The sequence below is a fragment of the Synchiropus splendidus genome, chromosome 13, assembly GCF_027744825.2.
Source record: "Synchiropus splendidus isolate RoL2022-P1 chromosome 13, RoL_Sspl_1.0, whole genome shotgun sequence".
NCBI classification, from domain to species: Eukaryota; Metazoa; Chordata; class Actinopteri; order Syngnathiformes; family Callionymidae; genus Synchiropus; species Synchiropus splendidus.
The window spans coordinates 16,251,413-16,271,216 of record NC_071346.1 but is presented as its reverse complement, the minus strand read 5'-3'; the positions used below and the strand labels follow the sequence as shown (position 1 = coordinate 16,271,216).

General features: G+C 40.2%; 2 protein-coding genes across 3 annotated transcripts; both read left to right on the top strand.

Moving 5' to 3' along the window:
- The first annotated feature begins 296 nt into the window (after nucleotides 1–296).
- odr4 (odr-4 GPCR localization factor homolog) lies at nucleotides 297–6,118 on the top strand. 2 transcript variants are annotated; one of them, XM_053883350.1, is made up of 14 exons: nucleotides 297–378; nucleotides 629–732; nucleotides 806–922; nucleotides 1,002–1,094; nucleotides 1,957–2,063; nucleotides 2,143–2,179; nucleotides 2,263–2,406; nucleotides 2,747–2,842; nucleotides 3,313–3,357; nucleotides 3,929–4,054; nucleotides 4,118–4,214; nucleotides 4,432–4,632; nucleotides 5,877–5,930; nucleotides 6,018–6,118. In XM_053883350.1, the coding sequence occupies exons 2-14, from the start codon at nucleotides 634–636 to the stop codon at nucleotides 6,086–6,088; spliced, it is 1,287 nt and encodes a 428-aa protein (XP_053739325.1). In that variant the 5' UTR covers nucleotides 297–378; nucleotides 629–633; the 3' UTR covers nucleotides 6,089–6,118. The 2 variants fall into 2 exon arrangements, with proteins under 2 accessions (XP_053739325.1, XP_053739326.1); XM_053883351.1 differs by having other exon boundaries at nucleotides 605–732.
- Nucleotides 6,119–8,134: 2,016 nt separating this feature from the next.
- On the top strand, nucleotides 8,135–18,342 carry dpydb (dihydropyrimidine dehydrogenase b). Its single transcript, XM_053883013.1, has 25 exons — nucleotides 8,135–8,448; nucleotides 9,721–9,831; nucleotides 9,897–9,979; nucleotides 10,169–10,256; nucleotides 10,345–10,506; nucleotides 10,792–10,988; nucleotides 11,298–11,379; nucleotides 11,515–11,602; nucleotides 11,814–11,921; nucleotides 11,997–12,166; nucleotides 12,932–13,142; nucleotides 13,217–13,401; nucleotides 13,645–13,860; nucleotides 13,964–14,128; nucleotides 14,209–14,277; nucleotides 14,346–14,429; nucleotides 15,552–15,672; nucleotides 15,780–15,899; nucleotides 16,282–16,424; nucleotides 16,635–16,689; nucleotides 16,762–16,883; nucleotides 17,152–17,307; nucleotides 17,380–17,442; nucleotides 17,628–17,705; nucleotides 17,917–18,342. The coding sequence occupies exons 1-25, from the start codon at nucleotides 8,416–8,418 to the stop codon at nucleotides 18,079–18,081; spliced, it is 3,075 nt and encodes a 1,024-aa protein (XP_053738988.1). The 5' UTR covers nucleotides 8,135–8,415; the 3' UTR covers nucleotides 18,082–18,342.
- The last annotated feature ends 1,462 nt before the right edge of the window (nucleotides 18,343–19,804 follow it).

Sequence of the window (19,804 nt, the reverse complement as noted above, 5' to 3'; positions counted from 1 at the left end):
CGATGGCTTACATTTGACCTTTTTTTAAATACTCTTTCATACTTAGGTGTCATCTATCGCCCCATTCTTCTGGAGTATAATAATCAGTTCATTGTTTATTACAAGACTATAACGCCCACAGCAACCGTTATATTATATTTTCTCCTGTTTACTGCGAGATATTTCAGCAACATTCGCGCATTTAAGCACTTATTTTGAAAAAAAAAATCCTTTTTAATCTTAATCCAATCAAACTTGACTACTCGCCGCGCGTAGACACAATCAAGATGCGACGGAAGTACGTCATCTAACGCGCAGCATTATGGTAGATGGAGTTCCACTTCTTCCGTGGAGGTTTCCGGCAGCTGGCAAAATTCTAACTGTCAAAAGGATCTGATTGTAGGTATCTACTCAACTGTTCGTTGATTTTGTGGTAGTTTTTAATAACATATATCCCCTTAGGCTGTGCTTTTCTCAGTATTTTCACTGAAGATAAAGTTATAGCTTAAGAGGTAGTTTGTGTGTCCACGTCATGCTGCTTCCAGTATCATTGGGATTTACAATTCAAAACTGTTTGTTCAGTACAATGTAGATACTACAATGGAAGCATATTTAATGAGCGTAGGTTTATTTATCCACTGTCCTTCAGACACCATGGGACGAGGATACATAGTGGAGGAGGCTGTGGAAGCATATCTATCGCAACTGTGTGGGTTAACCACTGGTCCAGTTACAGGTCTGCTGGTTGGACAGGTAGGTAGAACACTTTCAGATGTAAACAGCCTGTTGTCGATGACTGGACATATGAGCGGAAGTGTCACTCCAGAGTACAGTCCAGAGGGACTTTGTTGTTCTGGCATCCCGGACACCACAAAGAGATGATTCAACTCCAGCCACTTTAGACTCACTGGACAAGGAGTGGATCACTGAGCACGCTCGACAGGTTGGCACAGTTGCAGAGAAATGAATCATATGCATTTATTGTGTGAAATGTATCCAAACATTTGACTTTTTGCCAACAGGTGTCAAGGATGCTGCCTGGTGGTCTGCACATATTAGGAGTGTTCATCATCACTGAAGGTGACGCCAAGGACATCCAGACCTCACTCCGACAGGTGACGTCACGACACAAAAAAGCAAAAGTTGACTTTTCTCAACAGGTAGTACTAACAATAATGGTTTAAAGCTCTGGTGCTGTTTGTTGTGGTTGGTGTGGCGAATCCAAAAACAAATAATACAGAGGAATTAAATCACTGGGTTTCAGACTTTGAGCCTTCATTTAAATTTTTCACACCTGCTTTATCCCCTATAAGCCAGTTGCTTCTTAGGCACGGGATATACTGTTGCGAGGAAATAGACTATGTCCGAAGTTTGCTGTAAAAATATTTTTAGAACAAAAGCAAACCGCTCTGATTTCCCATTCATCTTGATTTTTTTTATTTGTGTGTGTGTGTCTGTAAATTATAAATGCATACATTATACATAATGTTACAGACTGAAAAGCAAGTTCTTTAGTGAAGAGAATGATGCATGTATCTGCCATATTTCTCTTTGCACAGTAGGAGTCAGTGGAGAGCTTGACTTCATGAAGGATCAAGCTATTATTTTTGTATTGAAGCTGCAAACAGGCTGATTGATGTACAAAAGATTCTGATAGACCTGTTTGGTGGTGGCAGCAGAGAGTGATGTGAGGCTCCATGTACTGCGTCGGTAGAATGAGATTAGAGACTATGAACTGTACGAGTATGAAGGCAAAGGCCAAGATTAAATTGTGGAAACTGCTCTGTAGATTATTGTTGCTTTTACCTGAGTGACTCATTGAAATAAATGTGTGAAATATTATCCTCAGAGTTTATTGTAATGTGACTTTCTTGTAATGTGCTGCACAATCGATCTCAAAGTTGAAACGTTTTTTTGTTACAAAAATGCTCATACGTTGTTCAAAGTGTCTTTTAATAGTTTGTTGTCTCTGTGTAGCTGCTCCATGCAGTGGAGAACTTGGTTTCCTCAGAGCATCTCTGGAGTCCTGCTGATGATGATGTCACCGAACGCATCATGCTGCATGTTAACCGCAAAACTCGAAAGTATCCTTTGGATTCAGAGTGAAGCATCATGTGGTAAATCATGCACTTTTCGTTGCTGTTCTTTGACCCTTGATTGCAGAATTGTCTGCAAAACATTTGACGTCAAAGATCCAAAGGTTGGTGGATCGTTTTTGTCCGACATAAAAATCTGTGAAACATGACACATTCCAGTATTTCAACCTTCATATTGTTGTTTCAGAGTATGGCCAAGCCTGCTGACTGGAAGTATCAGTCAGGCGTTTGCTCCTCTTGGTCTATGGTATCTTGTTGTCTCCATGTGGATTTAACTGTTCCTCTACCAGACAACAGCTCTGACATTGAAGTCCTGGATACATGCCTGAAGGTCAATTTCATGTTTGCTTACACAATACAAAGCGACACTTGACTTTTTTTTGTGCAGTCAGACCTGAATTCAGATGAAAGCTTTTCATTTAGGATTATCACAATTATACGTTTATTTATTAATTATTTGTTTTATTTGTATTTTTTTTGTTCCATTCTTAAAAATTAAATGTGGACAGTGCAGTCTTCTTTATGAGTCCTGATGGGAATTGAAAACAATTGTGAACAGGTCTAGTTCATCCTTGGGTACAGCATCTAAATGTGAACTTCTACTTTCAACTGCATGTGTTAATGTTCTTTAAGTCTCTTTCTGGGTCATGAACTGCTCATTTGTGCTTCAGGGGAGTCTAAAAGCGTGGGCGCAGCAGATAGAGGCTGGAGTTGTTCTGTTTGATGGAGTCAAGCTGCTCGAGGATGCAGAATTCATGGCAGGACAGGTAGGTAGAACGTATGATGAGTGTTTTGAAAAATTTTAACTGTCTAGCAGTCCAACCTGGTATGGTGTGACTCCAAGTCCAGCAAACAAACTCAAAGGTTGTTCTGCTGGACTGTTGGCCAACAAAAGTTGCGTCATCTAGCTCAGTCTGTTATCTGTCTATCTTTAGTGTGCACTGGGTACCAGAGGTTTGCCGTCACTGCAGAACCAATTGTTGATCTTGAATCACACAATAGTTATTGTAACAGATATTTTCAATGTGAGAATATCAAACATTACATTCTCTCATTAATCTTTGGACGATGTGGATTACCATCCAACTGAATTGCTAGAAAAACAATCCGTGGAATGTTGGACAGGTTTGCTCTTTAGCAGCTAAGTATTATTGATCACAACCACATAACTTGAAAATGAACCTGAATGAAGCGACACATGGAATGTTCTAAGTCTATGTTTTCTTTGAATTTCCAGAAAAGAAATGCGAGGCAGAATTACTCAGCACAGCTGCTCATCAAGGTAAGAAAGATGGAACACAAACATTTACTGTAGAATAGACCTTTATTGAATAAGATTTTTGGTTGCTAATTAAGAAAATATGAAAAAGCTGTGAACATTGTATGTCAAAGTCAAGGCCAGTGGAAGAAATCCTCTGTGACAAATCAATGTATGGCTCATTTTGCTTGTTTTTGGAAGCAAATTGAGTGGGAAAGTCAGACTGTTGTATTAAGTGATGTGAATCGATTGATGAATTTTTACACAAAACCAACTGCTGCATACTTTTCCAGCTGCACTGTTCAATATATCACAATACACCGTTCAGCTAGGGACTTGGAGTTGTTTTGCCAATAATTGTTACTTGTTTATTGTAATATATATTAAAGTAAGTTGTGTCTAGTCTTGAACTACGGACTGCAGGAAGAACAACTAGATGATAGCCTTGTTATTCTCTTATTTGAAAATGACTTACTTACTTCACTACTTTACCAATGCTGTACATCTGGGGTCAAATCAGCACCAGGTGCTTGAACTTTTTCATTCATGCCGCAACATACTCGTCATTATAATGGAAGGTCCATTTCTGCTGCAGCCCGTGGATCAACGGAGCCTAGAAGATGTGACCCAGCCATGTGGCGGAAGTCTGTCCCTCAGTGGAACGATCCACAGCCGAGCCTATGTACACAACAACAAGCCAAAAGCCAAACTGGTGGAAAAGGTAACACTGAAAACAATGTTTTGGAGTTAAAGACAGTTTACTACTGTATCTTCATTTTGGCAGCTGCTGAAGAGGGACTTGGTGTCTACACTGGTTACCAGGGTTCGAATGCTGGTAGAGGAGCTGCTCGCATCAGAGGAGTTGAGCAGAGGAGACTCAGGTGCACACATTGAGCACATGAGCAAGTCATTCATCTGTACATATGCGCAATATGGGTTCAGTTTGAGTTAACCAATCACTACAGAGCTGGAGTTGAACATACTCAGAGGTCAAGGTCAGAGGTCAAACCTTGGTAATGGTTGAAATATTGTATGTCAGGCTGCATATTCTTGTTCTCTCAAGCCATTATCATGAAATGTGCGGTGTCACTCTTGCAGAGCGGCTCTGTCTTCCCCAGCGTGTGTTCACTCCCATTAACACCAGCGGGCCGTTGAGTGTGTGTGACTACCAGTTCAGTGGAGAGGACACAACTGAGCTGACTGAGCGGTTGAAGGAAATGCTGGACATCAACGTGACTGGCGAGGATTTCGACACCAGCCAAGAGATGGCTCAAGTTACACTGAGGACACACACGCAAGGTGTTTACTGTCATGGCTGATTCATAGACGATGCAGATTGATAATATAACAAAGTTCTCATTCCCACATTTTCTTGTAGTGTTTAACAACCACTACTCAGTTGGAACTAGATACCCAATATTTGGTTCAAAACAGAAGCCCACGTCGCAACATCACACAAAAAAATGATATACTACAATTATTATAAATAAACAATGTATAATACTGCTGACCTCATGTATAATAAACTGTGTTTTAGCAGTTCATAGTAGTAATAGTGCTTACAAAAGTCTTTATTATGAGTATTATAAATGCCATTTAATTAATTTTGGAATTTCACATTATATTTTACAGTGTTATGTACATTGTTTCTAAACATTTGGTTATGTTTCATATACTGTTTTAATGCCATGAACTCACAAAGACAATAGATTCTAACCGTAAATGTATCAAAACTTATGAATAAGTAGAATATTTTATCTAATCTTTTTTTCAAATATTTCATTCATTTTTGTGACTGGAATCGACCACTTCGTTTCTTAACCTTGTTTTCATATAATGTCATTTGAAGGAAACTCCATTTGACTTTTACAGCAAATCTAATACAATTTCTGCCACAACTCTTTGGGGCAGATTCACTAAGTTCTAGTCTATGGTTCATGGTTTTCAGCGTGGCGTTTTTGGAGGGATGCATGCAGCATTTAGACCAACAGGTTTCTCACTATCACTCTTGCATCACAGCAGCCACGTGCACCCATCCTGCAAAACTGCTCTGCGGTTTGATAATTAACTTTGGTGTGCTAAATAATGTACCAAGCATTTTCTTAAAATTGCATTTAAATGCCCCAAATTGCATATTTAATGCAGCAAACACTGTATTCTGTGGATGATGTTAACTTTTATATGCTGTGTTTAAGTACTCACAAAGCTTCAGGGAAAGCTTCAGGCTCATGTTTTCTTCAAAACATCCTTCAAAACCTTCACACCAAAATATGCATATATTGTGCCAGGATACTGTGTATAACCTGCACACTCAACATTGCCAATAATTTTACAAAATGTTTTCATTTAAATAAAATTGAGAACCGGTTTAAATCCCAATATTTAATATGTCAGTATTTCATTCCTATTTAAACACTGTTCGTGAGGAGTTGTTTTGGTAGATTTTTCTCAGAAAAGCTTGTCACGTAAGGGAAACATTTGCACTTTGTATGACAGTGGGTCCATTAATAACCTACAGCTATATTTGCTACTTCTTTGTTCAGAACTTGAAGAGGAAAGTGCTTCAGGACAGGAGCAGCAGAAAAGCAACTATTTTGGTGAGAACATAACCTGCAGTCCAGTTATGTAAAAATATAATATATATGTTTTTAAATACTGTTGTTTTATTTTTCCATGTTGCCCAGGTGTTGCAATGGCTTCAGTCGTAGCTCTTCTTGCCACCGCCATCTCCGTGCTTTATCTTAATGATGTCTGACACCCCAGAATAAAGTCACTTTATTTGAAACTCTGATTTCTTTTTTTGTCAGTATTATCTTCAATGGTTGCATCTCTGCTCCACTCCTCCCTCTTCACCTCAACATACTCTCATTTCCAGTTCATTCTTTCCTCCCAGGAAAAGCTACTTACAGTGGCGGTCAAAAGTTTACATACACTTGTAAAGAACATAATGTCATGGCTGTCTTGAGTTTCCAGTTATTTCTACAAGTCTGATTTTTCTCTGATAGAATGATTGGAACAGATACTTCTTTGTCACAAAAAACAATCATGAAGTTTGATTCTTTTATGACTTTATTATGGGTAAACTGAAAGTGTGACCAAAATCAGCTGGGTCAAAAATGTACATACAGCAACATGAATGAGCAATTTTGGAGACCAAAGTTGTGTCAATGACACAAGCTTCATAGCATGGCCTCTTAACTTCTTGTGAGTGATCATGAGTGGCTACAGCTGGTGACTTCTCTGAGGCCATTTAAAAAGGGCTCATTGGATAAAAACACCCACAAACGCTACAATGGAAAAGTCAAAGGAGCTCAGCACAGATCTGAAAAAGAGAATCATTGACTTGAACAAGTCAGGAAAGTCACTTGGAGCCATTTCAAAGCAGCTGCAGCTCCAAGATCAACAGTGCAAACAATTGTTTGTAAGTATGAAGTGCATGCCACTGTTTTGTCACTGCCACGATCAGGAAGAAAACGCAAGCTGTCACCTGCTGCTGAGAGAAAACTTGTCCATGGACTGAGAGGCTGACGTGCAAGAAGGAAGCCCTTGCTCCAAAAGCAGCACCTTAAGGCTCGACTAAAGTTTGCTGCTGATCACATGGACAAAGATGAGACCTTCTGGAGGAAAGTTCTGTGGTCAGATGAAACAAAAATTGAGCTGTTTGGCCATAATGCCCAGCAATGTGTTTGGAGGAGAAAAGGTGAGGCCTATAACCCCAAAAACACCATGCCTACCATCAAGCATGGTGGTGGTAGTATTATGCTGTGGGCCTGTTTTGCTGCCAATGGAACTGGTGCTTTACAGAGAGTCAACGGGACAATGAAGAAGGAGGATTACCTTGAAATTCTTCAAGAAAACTTAGTCATCAGCTCGAAGGTTGGGACTTGGGCGCAGTTGGGTGTTCCAACAGGACAATGACCCCAAACATGCATCAAAAGTAGTATTGGAACGGCTAAAGCAGGCTAGAATTAAGGTTTTAGAATGGCCTTCCCAAAGTCCTGACTTAAACCCCATTGAGAACATGTGGACAATGCTGAAGAAACTAGTCCATGTCAGAAAGGCAACAAATTTAACTGAACTGCACCAATTCTTTCAAGAGGAGTGGTCAAAGATTCAACCAGAAGCTTGTGGATGGCTACCAAAAGCGCCTAATTGAAGTAAAAATGGCCAAGGGACATGTAACCAAATATTAGCATTGCGGTATGTACATTTTTGAGCCAACTGATTTTGGTCACACTTTCAGTTTACCCATAATAAAGTCATAAAAGAATCAAACTTCATGATTGTTTTTTGTGACAAAGAAGTATCTGTTCCAATCATTCTATCAGAGAAAAATCAGATTTGTAGAAATAACTGGAAACTCAAGACAGCCATGACATTAATAAAATAATTAAAAAAAATAAATAAAAAAAAAACCACTGAAGTTTACATCTGGATAAGTGCCACTTTCTATCATTACGCTCTTTTACTGCTGCTACTTGTGTATATACTTTTTATTTAATTTTTAGTGCATGCTTGATTGTTTTTTTTTTATATATTTTGTACATTGTTTGCACCAAGGGAGTAGCGCTCAAATTTCGTTGTACACTGTACAAGGACAATAAAGGCTATTCTATTCTATTCTATTCCATGTTCTTTACAAGTGTATGTAAACTTTTGACCACCACTGTATATGCATCCTGTTATTGTTGGCAAGACACCCATAGTAACACTGTCAGGGACAGAATAGTCAAGCAAACAATAGTAAGAGCAATTGTGAAAGAGAAAGTGATCACAAACGGTTCACTCCCTTTTCTGGAGGAGGCGCATGTAGTTGTGTAGTACGGTCGTCGTTCAACAGCACATCTGGATTGAACTTTAATCTTTGGAATGCGCTAGCCCCTAAACTCCGGCTTGTCCTGTGGCGTATTCATCTTGTCACGCTACAGTGCCACACCTGAGCCAGCCTGAACTCCTGGGCTGGAACGGAAGTTCAGGTGCCAGTCGTCACGAGCGGAGCGGTGCCGAACAGTGCTTTGGAGCGCTCACCCAGAACCTCGCTGATATAAAGGAGCCTCTCCCTGGACTCGACTAGGACGAAACATGATGCTGAGTAGAGACCCTCCAGATATTGAGGTAACTTTTTTTGCTCGTGTTTCAGTCTGCTGCGTCACGTTGTTCCACAAAGTAGGATCAAATGAGATATCGATGTTGGTGCGTTTCGAAATGAGCCATATAAATATGCGCGGCATGGGAAAACGTACGAGCGTTAAATTGGCTCTATATTGATAGATTCTGTTTTTCCGGGTTAAGAAATGCTCCAGGCAATGATTAAAAAAAATGTTAAAAAAAAAAAAACGTCACAACATTCAACTCCACGTGACACCGGGCGGGAAGGTTTGACCAAATGCCTCACTGTTTATCGGAATGAGTACAAGTTTGCGTTTTTTACATATATTTGCCACTTTTATCTCTGATAGTTGATAGTTGTTTTTTTTTCCCATATATATTTGCAGACATGTTTTGTGTAGGTTCTTGATGCTTATGCAGACCTCAGTGTCGATCAGTTCTTGATAAACAACTGTACTGAAACGAAAATAAATGTATTTAATAAATAAGAGTTAAGGATGTGATTGATATGCATTTGAAATGTATTTACTGCACTGCCCACAGAAGAAAAAAAACATCATATATATATATATATATATATATATATATATATATATATATATATATATATATATATATATATATGCAATTGTTATATGCAATTGCAGTAGTCTTGGAGAAATTGAAAGTGGTGTTGATGCTAGAAATAGAAACAGTTGCAACAATTGCATTGATGGATAATATTATATGGATATGGATTATAGATTTTTTTCTCATAATCTGCATGAAGACTTATTTAAGACATTTTAACATCAGCCCGGGTGATATAACCAGAGTCAGATGTGGCTTGTGTGTGTTTTGTCTCTCTAGCTCTCCATTAAGCTTGTATGCTTCAGATAGATTTGCATGGCAACAAACATAACCGGTCGATAACGTTACAGGACGTGAAACTCTTCTTGGTTTAGTAAACAACCTTTCCTTTCCTGAATTACGTTTGAAATTAATGAATTGAGAACACTCACTTGACTGTAGTGTTTCACCTTCAGACTAACATGTCGTTGACCCATCCCGGCTATCTTATCAACTTGACCCTGGACCCTGCGACCCCATGAAAACTTCTGAGAATACTCCCTGGTTTGACTGTATTTGTCAGGAAGACTGATAGCAGTGGTTGGTCATTACTGCTGTGTGGAGGTGGCCTTCAGGATAAACATGGAGCTTGGCCTTTTGCCTCCGCTCTTGTGAAAAAGATTCACATGCACTGAGTTTACTGTTTATCTTTCTTTTTTTTTTTGACAGAGCATCTTAGCTCTCAACCCCAGAGTGAAGACTCATGCCCAGATTCTGTCGACGGCCAACAAAAAGAAAGAGAAGAAGCACTGGAAGAGAAATCTGGACAGGACCTGCGATGTAACAAACTCATCCAGTCACTCACTCTTCAGACACACCTCTGAGTTTCCAATGTTTTCTTCCAGTCCTGTGTGAAGTTGGAGAACAACTTTGATGACATTAAACACACCACTCTGAGTGAGCGTGGAGCACTACGTGAAGCTCTCAGGTGAGAGAAGACGAAGCAAACCAAATCTAAAACACCTTTAACTGCACATCAATCCGGTGTCACGGGTGATATTATGAGCATTAATCAGTAAATTTATCCACGTTTAAAGGTGAACAACACTCTTTGTAGCTGAATACGTGTGACACTTAGCAAATCTAGTTTTATTATTCTAATAATGTTGTTATACAGGTGTTTAAAATGTGCTGATGCCCCCTGTCAGAAGAGCTGCCCAACCAACTTGGACATCAAGTCCTTCATCACCAGTATCTCCAACAAGGTTCTGTAACACAGACTTTTTCAAACTTCACTTAACCACTTAACTGTTCCCTTTGAAAAAAAAGCATGTGTCTGTTTTCATGCATCAGAACTACTATGGAGCAGCACGTGCCATCCTTTCCGACAACCCTCTGGGTCTAACCTGTGGGATGGTGTGCCCAACATCAGAGCTGTGTGTAGGGGGCTGCAATCTCTACGCTTCTGAGGAAGGGCCCATTAACATTGGGGGTTTGCAGCAGTTTGCTGTGGAGGTACAGCTTCCACTCATATGTGCTTTGTACCTGTTCATCCGGAAATCTGTGTCAATCAAATCTCTGTCATTTTAACACTTTATACACTTTATGAACTGGTGCTTATTCATTTTAGTATTTCAGCGAATTAGAAAATATGAGTTTATGCCGCTGCATGCAGTTGAATTATGTGTGAATGAGTTTTCAGGCTTGGAGTTTGACAGACAGGTGACAATGATTCAATGGGCTCTGTGTAACAATTTGACAATAGCATCTGTACTCAATAGCAAAAAACCTGTCCAATAGGTCTTCAGTAAAATGAACATACATCAGATAAGGAATCCTGAGCTCCCTCCAGCCAATGAGATGCCAGAATCCTACCATGCTCCGATTGCTCTGATTGGCTGTGGTCCTGCATCAATCAGTTGTGCGTCCTTCCTGGCCCGACTGGGATATGACAACATTACCATCTTTGAGAAGCAGGAGTACACCGGCGGACTGAGGTAGCGTGATGTTTCTTTGTGGAAATAATGGCTGTTCTTCTGAGTGAGAAGATGTTTAATCAGTGAAACTATTTTAAAATGGCACATGGGCTATAAAAAAAAACACATGATAGTCAAATATATTTAATTATTTATAATTTTATAAGGTTGGAAACAAAAACAAAATCTGTAGTTGGATGGTACATTCGACATGGTAAACATAACTTAGGTTGATCCATCTCATCTTTGTATTTATTTTGCTGAAACAAAATGCAGCTTCTAATTTTAGTGTTAAAATCCAAAACATTTCCATTTGTGTGTCCTTTGCAGCACATCTGAAATCCCTCAGTTCCGGCTTCCATTCGAGGTCGTCCAGTTTGAAATAGACTTGATGAAAGACCTTGGAGTAAAGGTATTATTTCTAAAGAACTTTGGTGGTTCCTCACTTTTTCGTGATCATGTCACTGCAGATTTCATATAAACACAGTGCCACATTACAATATCTTCTACTCATACGTTTGTTAAAATCGATGCTTTTATGTCCAAGGTGGTTTGTGGAAAGGGGCTTGGAATTGATGGTATGAGTCTGACATCACTGAAAGAAGAAGGATACAAGGCAGTCTTCATTGGTATTGGTAAGTTCCTTTCATTATTCTTAGAGAGGCCTGAAAACTACTGTAGTTCTGTAGTTCTTCGCTATTGGTTACCTCCACTCCGAGTCAGCCAATACCGCACATATTCATAGAACTGAAGTTACATTTATATATGGTGAGCAAAATGACAATAGAATATATTTGATCTAAGTCCATACGTGCTACTCTATTGAATGCATGTGTCCTACTCCAGGTCTCCCACAGGCCAACAGAGCTCCAGTCTTCCAGGGTTTGACCATGGATCAGGGTTTCTACACTTCTAAAGACTTCCTGCCCATGGTAGCTACAGCTAGCAAGAAAGGTAACCCAGTGAGACGGCTGCAACATTCTGGATTAGTTCATGAGCTGGTTTCAATGCAAATTCTCATGGGTTCAGGAATGTGCCAGTGTCGCTCCTCCCTGCCGGAATTGCGAGGAGTGGTGATTGTTTTAGGAGCTGGCGATACGGCCTTTGACTGTGCCACATCTGCCCTGCGATGTGGAGCCAAGAGAGTCTACGTCTGTTTCAGGAAGGGATTCACAAACATCCGGGCTGTTCCGGAGGAGGTAGGTTGGGCTGTTTGGTTGTTTGTCTGTGTTCAAAATAACATTTAAATCTTTGGAGAGATTTGGAATATGTATAATGGAACAAATAGATCCGGATCACCGTCTGCATACAAGAATTTTTATTGACAAAGATTTGTTAGATTTTGTTTTTTTCTGTTTCCAGCAGGTGGATACCACATATGTATATGTTTTCACACATCAGAACTTTTTCACTCGTAAAAGTGTTTTTTAATTGTGACATTTTCGTCCTATTTCTCCCCTGTGTTTTTTTTGTAATGGAATTTTACTCATATTTTCAAACAGATCATATGTATTTGTTCAATATAATTTAGTACCATAATTAAATTTTTCACGTACACCCACAAATCTTTTATTTTCTTAGGTCCTGCGTTATGTTATGTAAAATTGTTTTAAGCCCATAAACACAAAGAGTTTTAGGAGGAATTTTCTGACCATGCAGGTGGATAAAATGCGTTACTTGGTAATTACAAATAAAAATGATCGCTAATGTTAAGTTTTAAATAAAACATTTAGTACCACACATTTTGGGGGGCAGGTGCCGAAGTCCCCATTAGGAAAATGATTCATAAAAATTCTCGTTTGGATTTACAAATGTTCCGTAGAGGTTCCGGTTCATTTCTATAGCTTCCAGTCAAGTTGGAAAACTGAGCAAAACACAGCATACAATCAGATCATTGCAACAAACCCCACCACTGTCATTCCTGTGTGTGAAGGTGGTCGACTGAGTGTGTTTTTCCTGCTCAGATGGAGTTGGCCAAAGAAGAGCAGTGCGAGTTCCTGCCCTTTCTGTCTCCCCGTGAGGTCATCTTGAAGAATGGCCGTGTGGCTGGACTCCAGTTTTGTCGTACGGAGCTGAATGACGCTGGGGACTGGATCGAGGATGAAGACCAAGTGGTCAGGCTGAAGGCCGACTACATCATCAGTGCCTTTGGCTCCATGCTGAATGAGCCCACAGGTCACTGGAAACTTGTGAATTAGATCTGACTATTGACAATTTCACAAACTGATTCTTATTGATTTGTGGCTCAGTGACTGCTGCCATGGCGCCACTGAAGCTGACCCGCTGGGGGACCCCTGAGGTCAACACTGACACCATGCAGACCAGCGAGTCCTGGGTGTTCGCAGGTGGGGATATTGCTGGTTTGGCAAACACCACGGTGGAATCAGTCAACGATGGCAAACAAGCATCATGGCACATGCACAGATACATGCAGGTAAAATTCATTATACTTGGTTGATAGATACATGTTTCAGAAACTGAAATTTAGAAATAAAATATTTGCTAAAATATGCATAATAAATGATTTTTTTTATTTGATTTTGTACATTTCAATGATAAGGTGTTCAGGTTTACCTGACAAAAACTGCCCTAATATAATGTTAAGCATGTTCGGTCCATGATTGCTTTACATCTTTTTTTATTTCATGTATAGAAAACTCACTCTCTCTTCCTCCAGCGACTGTATGGACACACCGTGGACGGTGTCCCCAAGCTGCCGATGTTTTACACTGCCATTGACCAAGTGGACATCAGTGTGGATGTCTGTGGGATTAAGTTTCCTAATCCTTTCGGACTAGCCTCTGCTCCTCCCACCACCAGTACCGCAATGATCAGGAGAGCTTTTGAACAAGGATGGGGCTTTGCTTTGACCAAGACTTTTGGATTGGATAAGGTGATTAGACACTTGCTATAAAAGGTCACACAAAAAGTAGTAACTTGCTCTTTCCAATGAAAGTTGTCATACCTCATTTAATATGAGTCGTATTGACTTGCAGGATCTGGTGACCAATGTGTCTCCCCGCATAGTGCGTGGCACCACATCAGGTCATTTGTACGGACCTGGTCAGGGTTCGTTCCTGAATATTGAGCTCATCAGTGAGAAAACTGCCGCCTACTGGTGTCAGTCAGTGGAAGAGCTGAAGAAAGACTTCCCTAACAACGTGAGTATGTGGTCGAGCCTGATATTTGGAGGCAACAGCCCCATTGCTGTGATGTAGTAACAGTTTCCAGCATTTTCCAGGTCGTGATCGCCAGCATCATGTGTAGTTACAACAAAGAAGACTGGACAGTGTTGGCCAAAATGGCTGAGGTCAGAACAAGTAAACACCGATAGTCAAATAATTTAGTAGGTTTGTCACCGCACTTTCCTGTGTTTAGAAATCAGGAGCAGATGCACTGGAGCTGAACTTGTCCTGTCCTCATGGAATGGGAGAGAGAGGTATGGGACTCGCCTGTGGACAGGTAAGTTACCGTAGGCAACCTTTACTTAACTTTGCTGTACTTCACTTCACATGGTTTATTTTATTTTATTTTATTTTATTTTATTCCGAAGCACTTTCCTAGTTGGTGGGATCCCCACTAACCATGGCAATAAAGTTGATTCTGATTCTGATTCTGATCGACGATTTCATCTGGTAAACTGTCTTTCAGCTGATCTACTGGTCTGATTTAACACTATTTCCTCTCTGATATCAATCAATACCTTTCTTCATTATTCACACCCAAGTTGACTGTGACCAAAGTTGCACAACAGCTCTGAAAGCATGAAGATTCGACTTTTAACATTCACCTGAGTCCAACTATAGGAGAGTAGTTCAGATTTATGGAATAATACTCTTCCCTAGGTGGTGACCAAATGCATTGGAGTTACTTTTTATTTTTATATACTTTTTCCACAACAGGCATTAAAGAACAAAACTAAATCTGTCGTGTCATATATAGTATGTGTCTTCATAAATTACTGGTTCCATATACGTAATGTAATCTGTGGGACCTTTATAGTTCTTTATATTAAGTTACTTTTGGAAAAATAGAAAAAAAAATGTGGTGCTGTATATATAGTTTCTCTCAGCCTCTCACTTTACCCTGCTTAGGCTCCTCTATCGGCTTGTGTCCAGTGGAGAAATGAACAATAATGATGAATATGATAGCATTTTATTACCTATGAGCATGGTCACAACTTAACAACTGTCATGTTAATTTGATCAAGAATTGAATTGAATTGTACATGGACATGATCCATCTCTTTACGTCTTCTTCATGGCTGGTATGAGTCTTAAAAAAAAAACCCTGTAGTGCTTCTGCTATCCATTGTACCTGTTGTAGTCCAATACACTTGTAATATTTGGCATAAAATGCCTCATTAACATGGGTGTGGGAGTAGATCAATGCTTTTGATATTAAGTACTGAGTCAGGAAGTTTGTGAAATTTCATTGTGGAATAGAAAGGAAAACAGAAATACCTTGGCTACAGTATGATGTGGCTCAAGTGTTATACAGCATGTGGAACAACAGCAAAATCTATCTCTCAAATGTCCGATCAGGTTTTTATATGCAAGTCAAAAAACATTTGTCTGTCATCAGGACCCTGTGTTGGTGCGAAACATCTGTCGCTGGGTGCGTGCTGCCGTTTCCATCCCTTTCTTTGCCAAGCTCACGCCAAATGTGACCGAAATTGTTGACATCGCTAAAGCTGCCCATGAAGGTCAACAAACCTCAAATGAATTGTCCTACAAAACACATGTTTTACTGAAGTTACGTTAGTGTTTTCATGGTGTGCATGAATAATCTGTCATTGTTCTCATTGCACAGGTGGAGCAGATGGAGTGACAGCTACTAATACAGTCTCTGGCTTGATGGGACTGAAGGCAGACGGGTCTCCCTGGCCCAGTGTTGGAGTTGGCAAGCGTACCACCTATGGAGGAGTGTCAGGTACAAAAGATAAACTATACAAAATTAAAACTAAAGAGTAGTTTCACTCAGGAAGGTTTGCGCTAGTTAGGTGAAAATACATTTACATACCTTTAAATACATTAACATTCATCTGATTAATATAAATTCAAGTCTAAAAAGGCTTAAAAATTAGAATATATATATATGTGTGTGTGTGTGTGTATATATATATATGTATTTATATAACACACATATTTATATGTTTGTAATTATGTAATTATATATAATTACATAATATAAATTGCAAACAGAGAACTTTACTTATATTATACACACAGAGCTGTGACTCTCAAACTGATCCTTCAAACATGAGGCATGTTTTGTTTTTACAAATTGTGCCTTCCTCATGCTGTGTTTGCAGGAAATGCCATCAGACCTATTGCACTCAGAGCTGTTTCATCCATCGCTAGAGCAATTCCTGGTTTCCCTGTGCTGGCCACTGGGGGTATTGACTCAGCAGAAGCTGGACTCCAGTTTCTTCATGCCGGTGCCTCTGTGCTGCAGGTAATGCTACTACTGTGAACGTGTTTTAATCGAATTACAAAGAGTTGCTGTGAATTGTCGTACATTATTATTGCTACATTTGCATTCTGTCATGGGTACCGTACTAAATGCAAACTCTATTCACTCTTCACTTTTGAAGTGTTTCCAATCCTCACATTGTTTTTGTATTGACTATTTTGTCAATGTTTTCTTGTTTGGCAATAATCCCAGATCTGTAGCGCTGTTCAGAACCAGGACTTTACATTGATCGAGGATTACTGCGTGGGTATGTCCTGTGACTACATCGACTGTAGTTCCTTTGAGAGGTTCCAAATATCTGACTCATGCTTCTGTCTAGGTTTAAAAACCCTGCTCTACTTAAAAAGTCTAGAGCTGCAGGGCTGGGATGGGCAGTCTCCACCGACAGAGAAACATCAGAAGGGAAAACCGATCCCTCAGCTGAAGGATCTGGTTGGAGAGGTACACTGAGTTATGATGTAACACTGTTAATAAGCTGTATCTGCTTGAACATCAGAGCCACAAACAGGTCAAATAGAAGCTAAAATAACATTTTAGGCTCAACATTGATGTCAAAAAAATGTAAAAGATGGGGGAAGAATTGAGCCACACTGGTATGGTTGACATGGGGAGAAGACCTAGTAAACTTGATTGTTGCAGATGTGTTCAGTTGCTTTGTACTGTATATTATTCTGAATGTCAAATGCTAATTTTCATTTTTGATACATAGAGCCTCCCAAGCTTTGGTCCATACCTGCAAAAGAAGAGAGAAATTGTTGCTCATCACAAGAAAAACTTGAGAGTTAATGGTGGTGAGAATGAGGAAGAGGTCCAGGCATCTCAAGAAGAAACCAAAGTGCCTCAGAAAACACCTCCTGCTGTCAAGGTTCCAGAAACCAGAGTTTACTCAATGTTCTTTATTCAGGCATAAACGTATGGAGTGTGTGTGTTTTTTCAGGATGTAATAGCCAGAGCCTTGCGTCACATTGGAGCGTACCAAGAACTTGACAACATGGAGCAGGTACGTGTTTTCAAATCATAAACCATGATTGACCAAATAGCTCTGTTTGGTATCAATTTCCATCAATGATAATGTACCTCACTTCTCTGATAACTATGACTGAACTGGTTTGAGTGAATTAAACGCCAAAAAAAGAAAGGAAAACTGTATCAATTGAACATGTCACTAATCTGTGTCGCACGCAGGTCCAGGCCGTGATAGATGAGGAGATGTGTATCAACTGTGGCAAATGCTACATGACCTGCAATGACTCTGGTTACCAAGTATGTTTGTTTTCCATCCGTTCTATTTTCCAATTTTTATATAAAATGTTATCCAATTCAATTCAATTAATTGAATTGAACTGAATTGGGCCACTTTTGATATGAAATTAAGTGATGTAGTGGCATGAAAAATAGCGTCATGAACCTGTCTATATGAACATATTCATTTATTTGCATTTATTATAAAACTTGTTCTCATCTGTCTTTTCAGGCTATAACGTTTGATGCTGAGACCCACCTGCCCCAGGTCACTGACAACTGCACTGGCTGCACTCTGTGCCTCAGTGTCTGTCCCATCATAGACTGCATCCAGATGGTTAGCAGGACGACGCCATACAAACCCAAAAGAGGGGTACCCATCAGTCCTGTCTGCTGAAATCCAACGTGAAACTAAATTACTTCATTCTTAATTCATGTGGTGATTTTTTTGGTTTGTTTTGATAATTTGTAGTGATTTCATTAATAATTCTGAATGAATCATACATTGCCTGAGGTCTTAATTGAATTCTTGTAATTTGGGGGTGAAATTCATATCTGCAAAATTGTTTATTTTTCTGAAATAACCAGTCTGCTAATACATTTCAATGAAGCTGTTTCCAGTTTCATCATGAACTGACTTCCAATAAAAGCAACTGAATAAAGAACTGTGGCTGTTTCCTTGAATGTACTACACTATTTTCCTACTGCTTTCAAGAAGCTAAATAAAAACAGTAATGATTCCTTCTCCAAAGATTCAAGCATGGACGCCTGGTGAACTTTAGTCAATGTGTAGAGATTTGTGAACCCTCAGAAAAGGACCATGAATTGTTTGATTGGTCAAAGGGGGGGACCAGAGTAACATTTCAGGATGCGGTGTCATAAGGAAAACGCCTGACCAACTCGTGAACCCAGTTTGGAGGGGGCACACACAGCTCCCCCTTTTCCAAGTCCCAGATTAACAAAGACAGACTTGTATGGGAATGCGTCTTAATGTATATTTCTGAAAAGGGACCTTGTTTCTCAACTAACCCAGTGACCCCCAACAGGACATTCAAACAAGCCATATGCCCCGAACATGTGATGTGAACATTGACATGAATGGGTGACTGTTATATGAGTCATCACAGATATCCGTGCGCTACAATGGTCATGTTTAGTCTCGTTTGAATGCTTAAATAGAGATGGGAAGTTTTGACAGAATGTGAGCAGCTTTACACCTTGGAGAATGTTTTATTGTCGGCTGAAACTCTGATACTGAGGGATCAAAATCTGAGGAATTCACGACCTCGGCAGTAGAGGAGGAGGACAGGCTTGGGAACCCTCGTCCAATCAGCAATAGGTGATGGAACTCATTCAACCAACCAAAACTGGGCAATAGGACTGTTCAATAGAGTTTAAAAGACCCAGTTAAGAGAGGTTCGGTCTCTTCCCCTTCGCTCTCTTCTCGCTCTTCTCTTTGTTCTCTTTGGTTCCTTTGCCTCTTATCAACTAGCCTGCAACCCACACTTCTACAACCAACTTCCTCATGATGGCTCCTGCTCAAGCTTCCGGCAGAGACTCCTGCTTCTCCTCCAACTCTTGAAGCCGTGCCAGCTCTTCACTCTCTACACGTCCAAGTTTGAGAGTGACTGAGGAGCTCCTTTAAGGCTGCAGGTGGCCCTTGTCCACCAGCGGTCTGCCCGAGCCCTGCGTTCCCATAGGATCGGCCCTGCCACACTATGTGATTCAGAGCCGGCAACAGTCCAACTTCAAACAGCCTTCCTCTACTTAGAGTTTGTCATCTGTTTAGACCGATGAATCATCTGGCACGAGATAAAGTCACGCCTGCAACGAAAGATCCTCGACAGTCCAGAAGACGGTCCGACAGCGCCATCCAGACCTGGAAGCTGCGGGTCCTCATCGTCTCCAAGTCACCTCGCTGAAAACCAGGACACCTCCCTCCAAAACCACCTGCCTCCTCCCTCATCTCCTGACCTACTTCAGTGACCCATCACCCTTTCAGCAATCCATCCCATTCATCCCTCCATTCATCGCCAACGTAAGCCACTGTTTGTCATTTCTGCACAGATTGGTATGTTGGGGTTCATTGATATTATTACTTACCTGAGGTTGACAGTTTA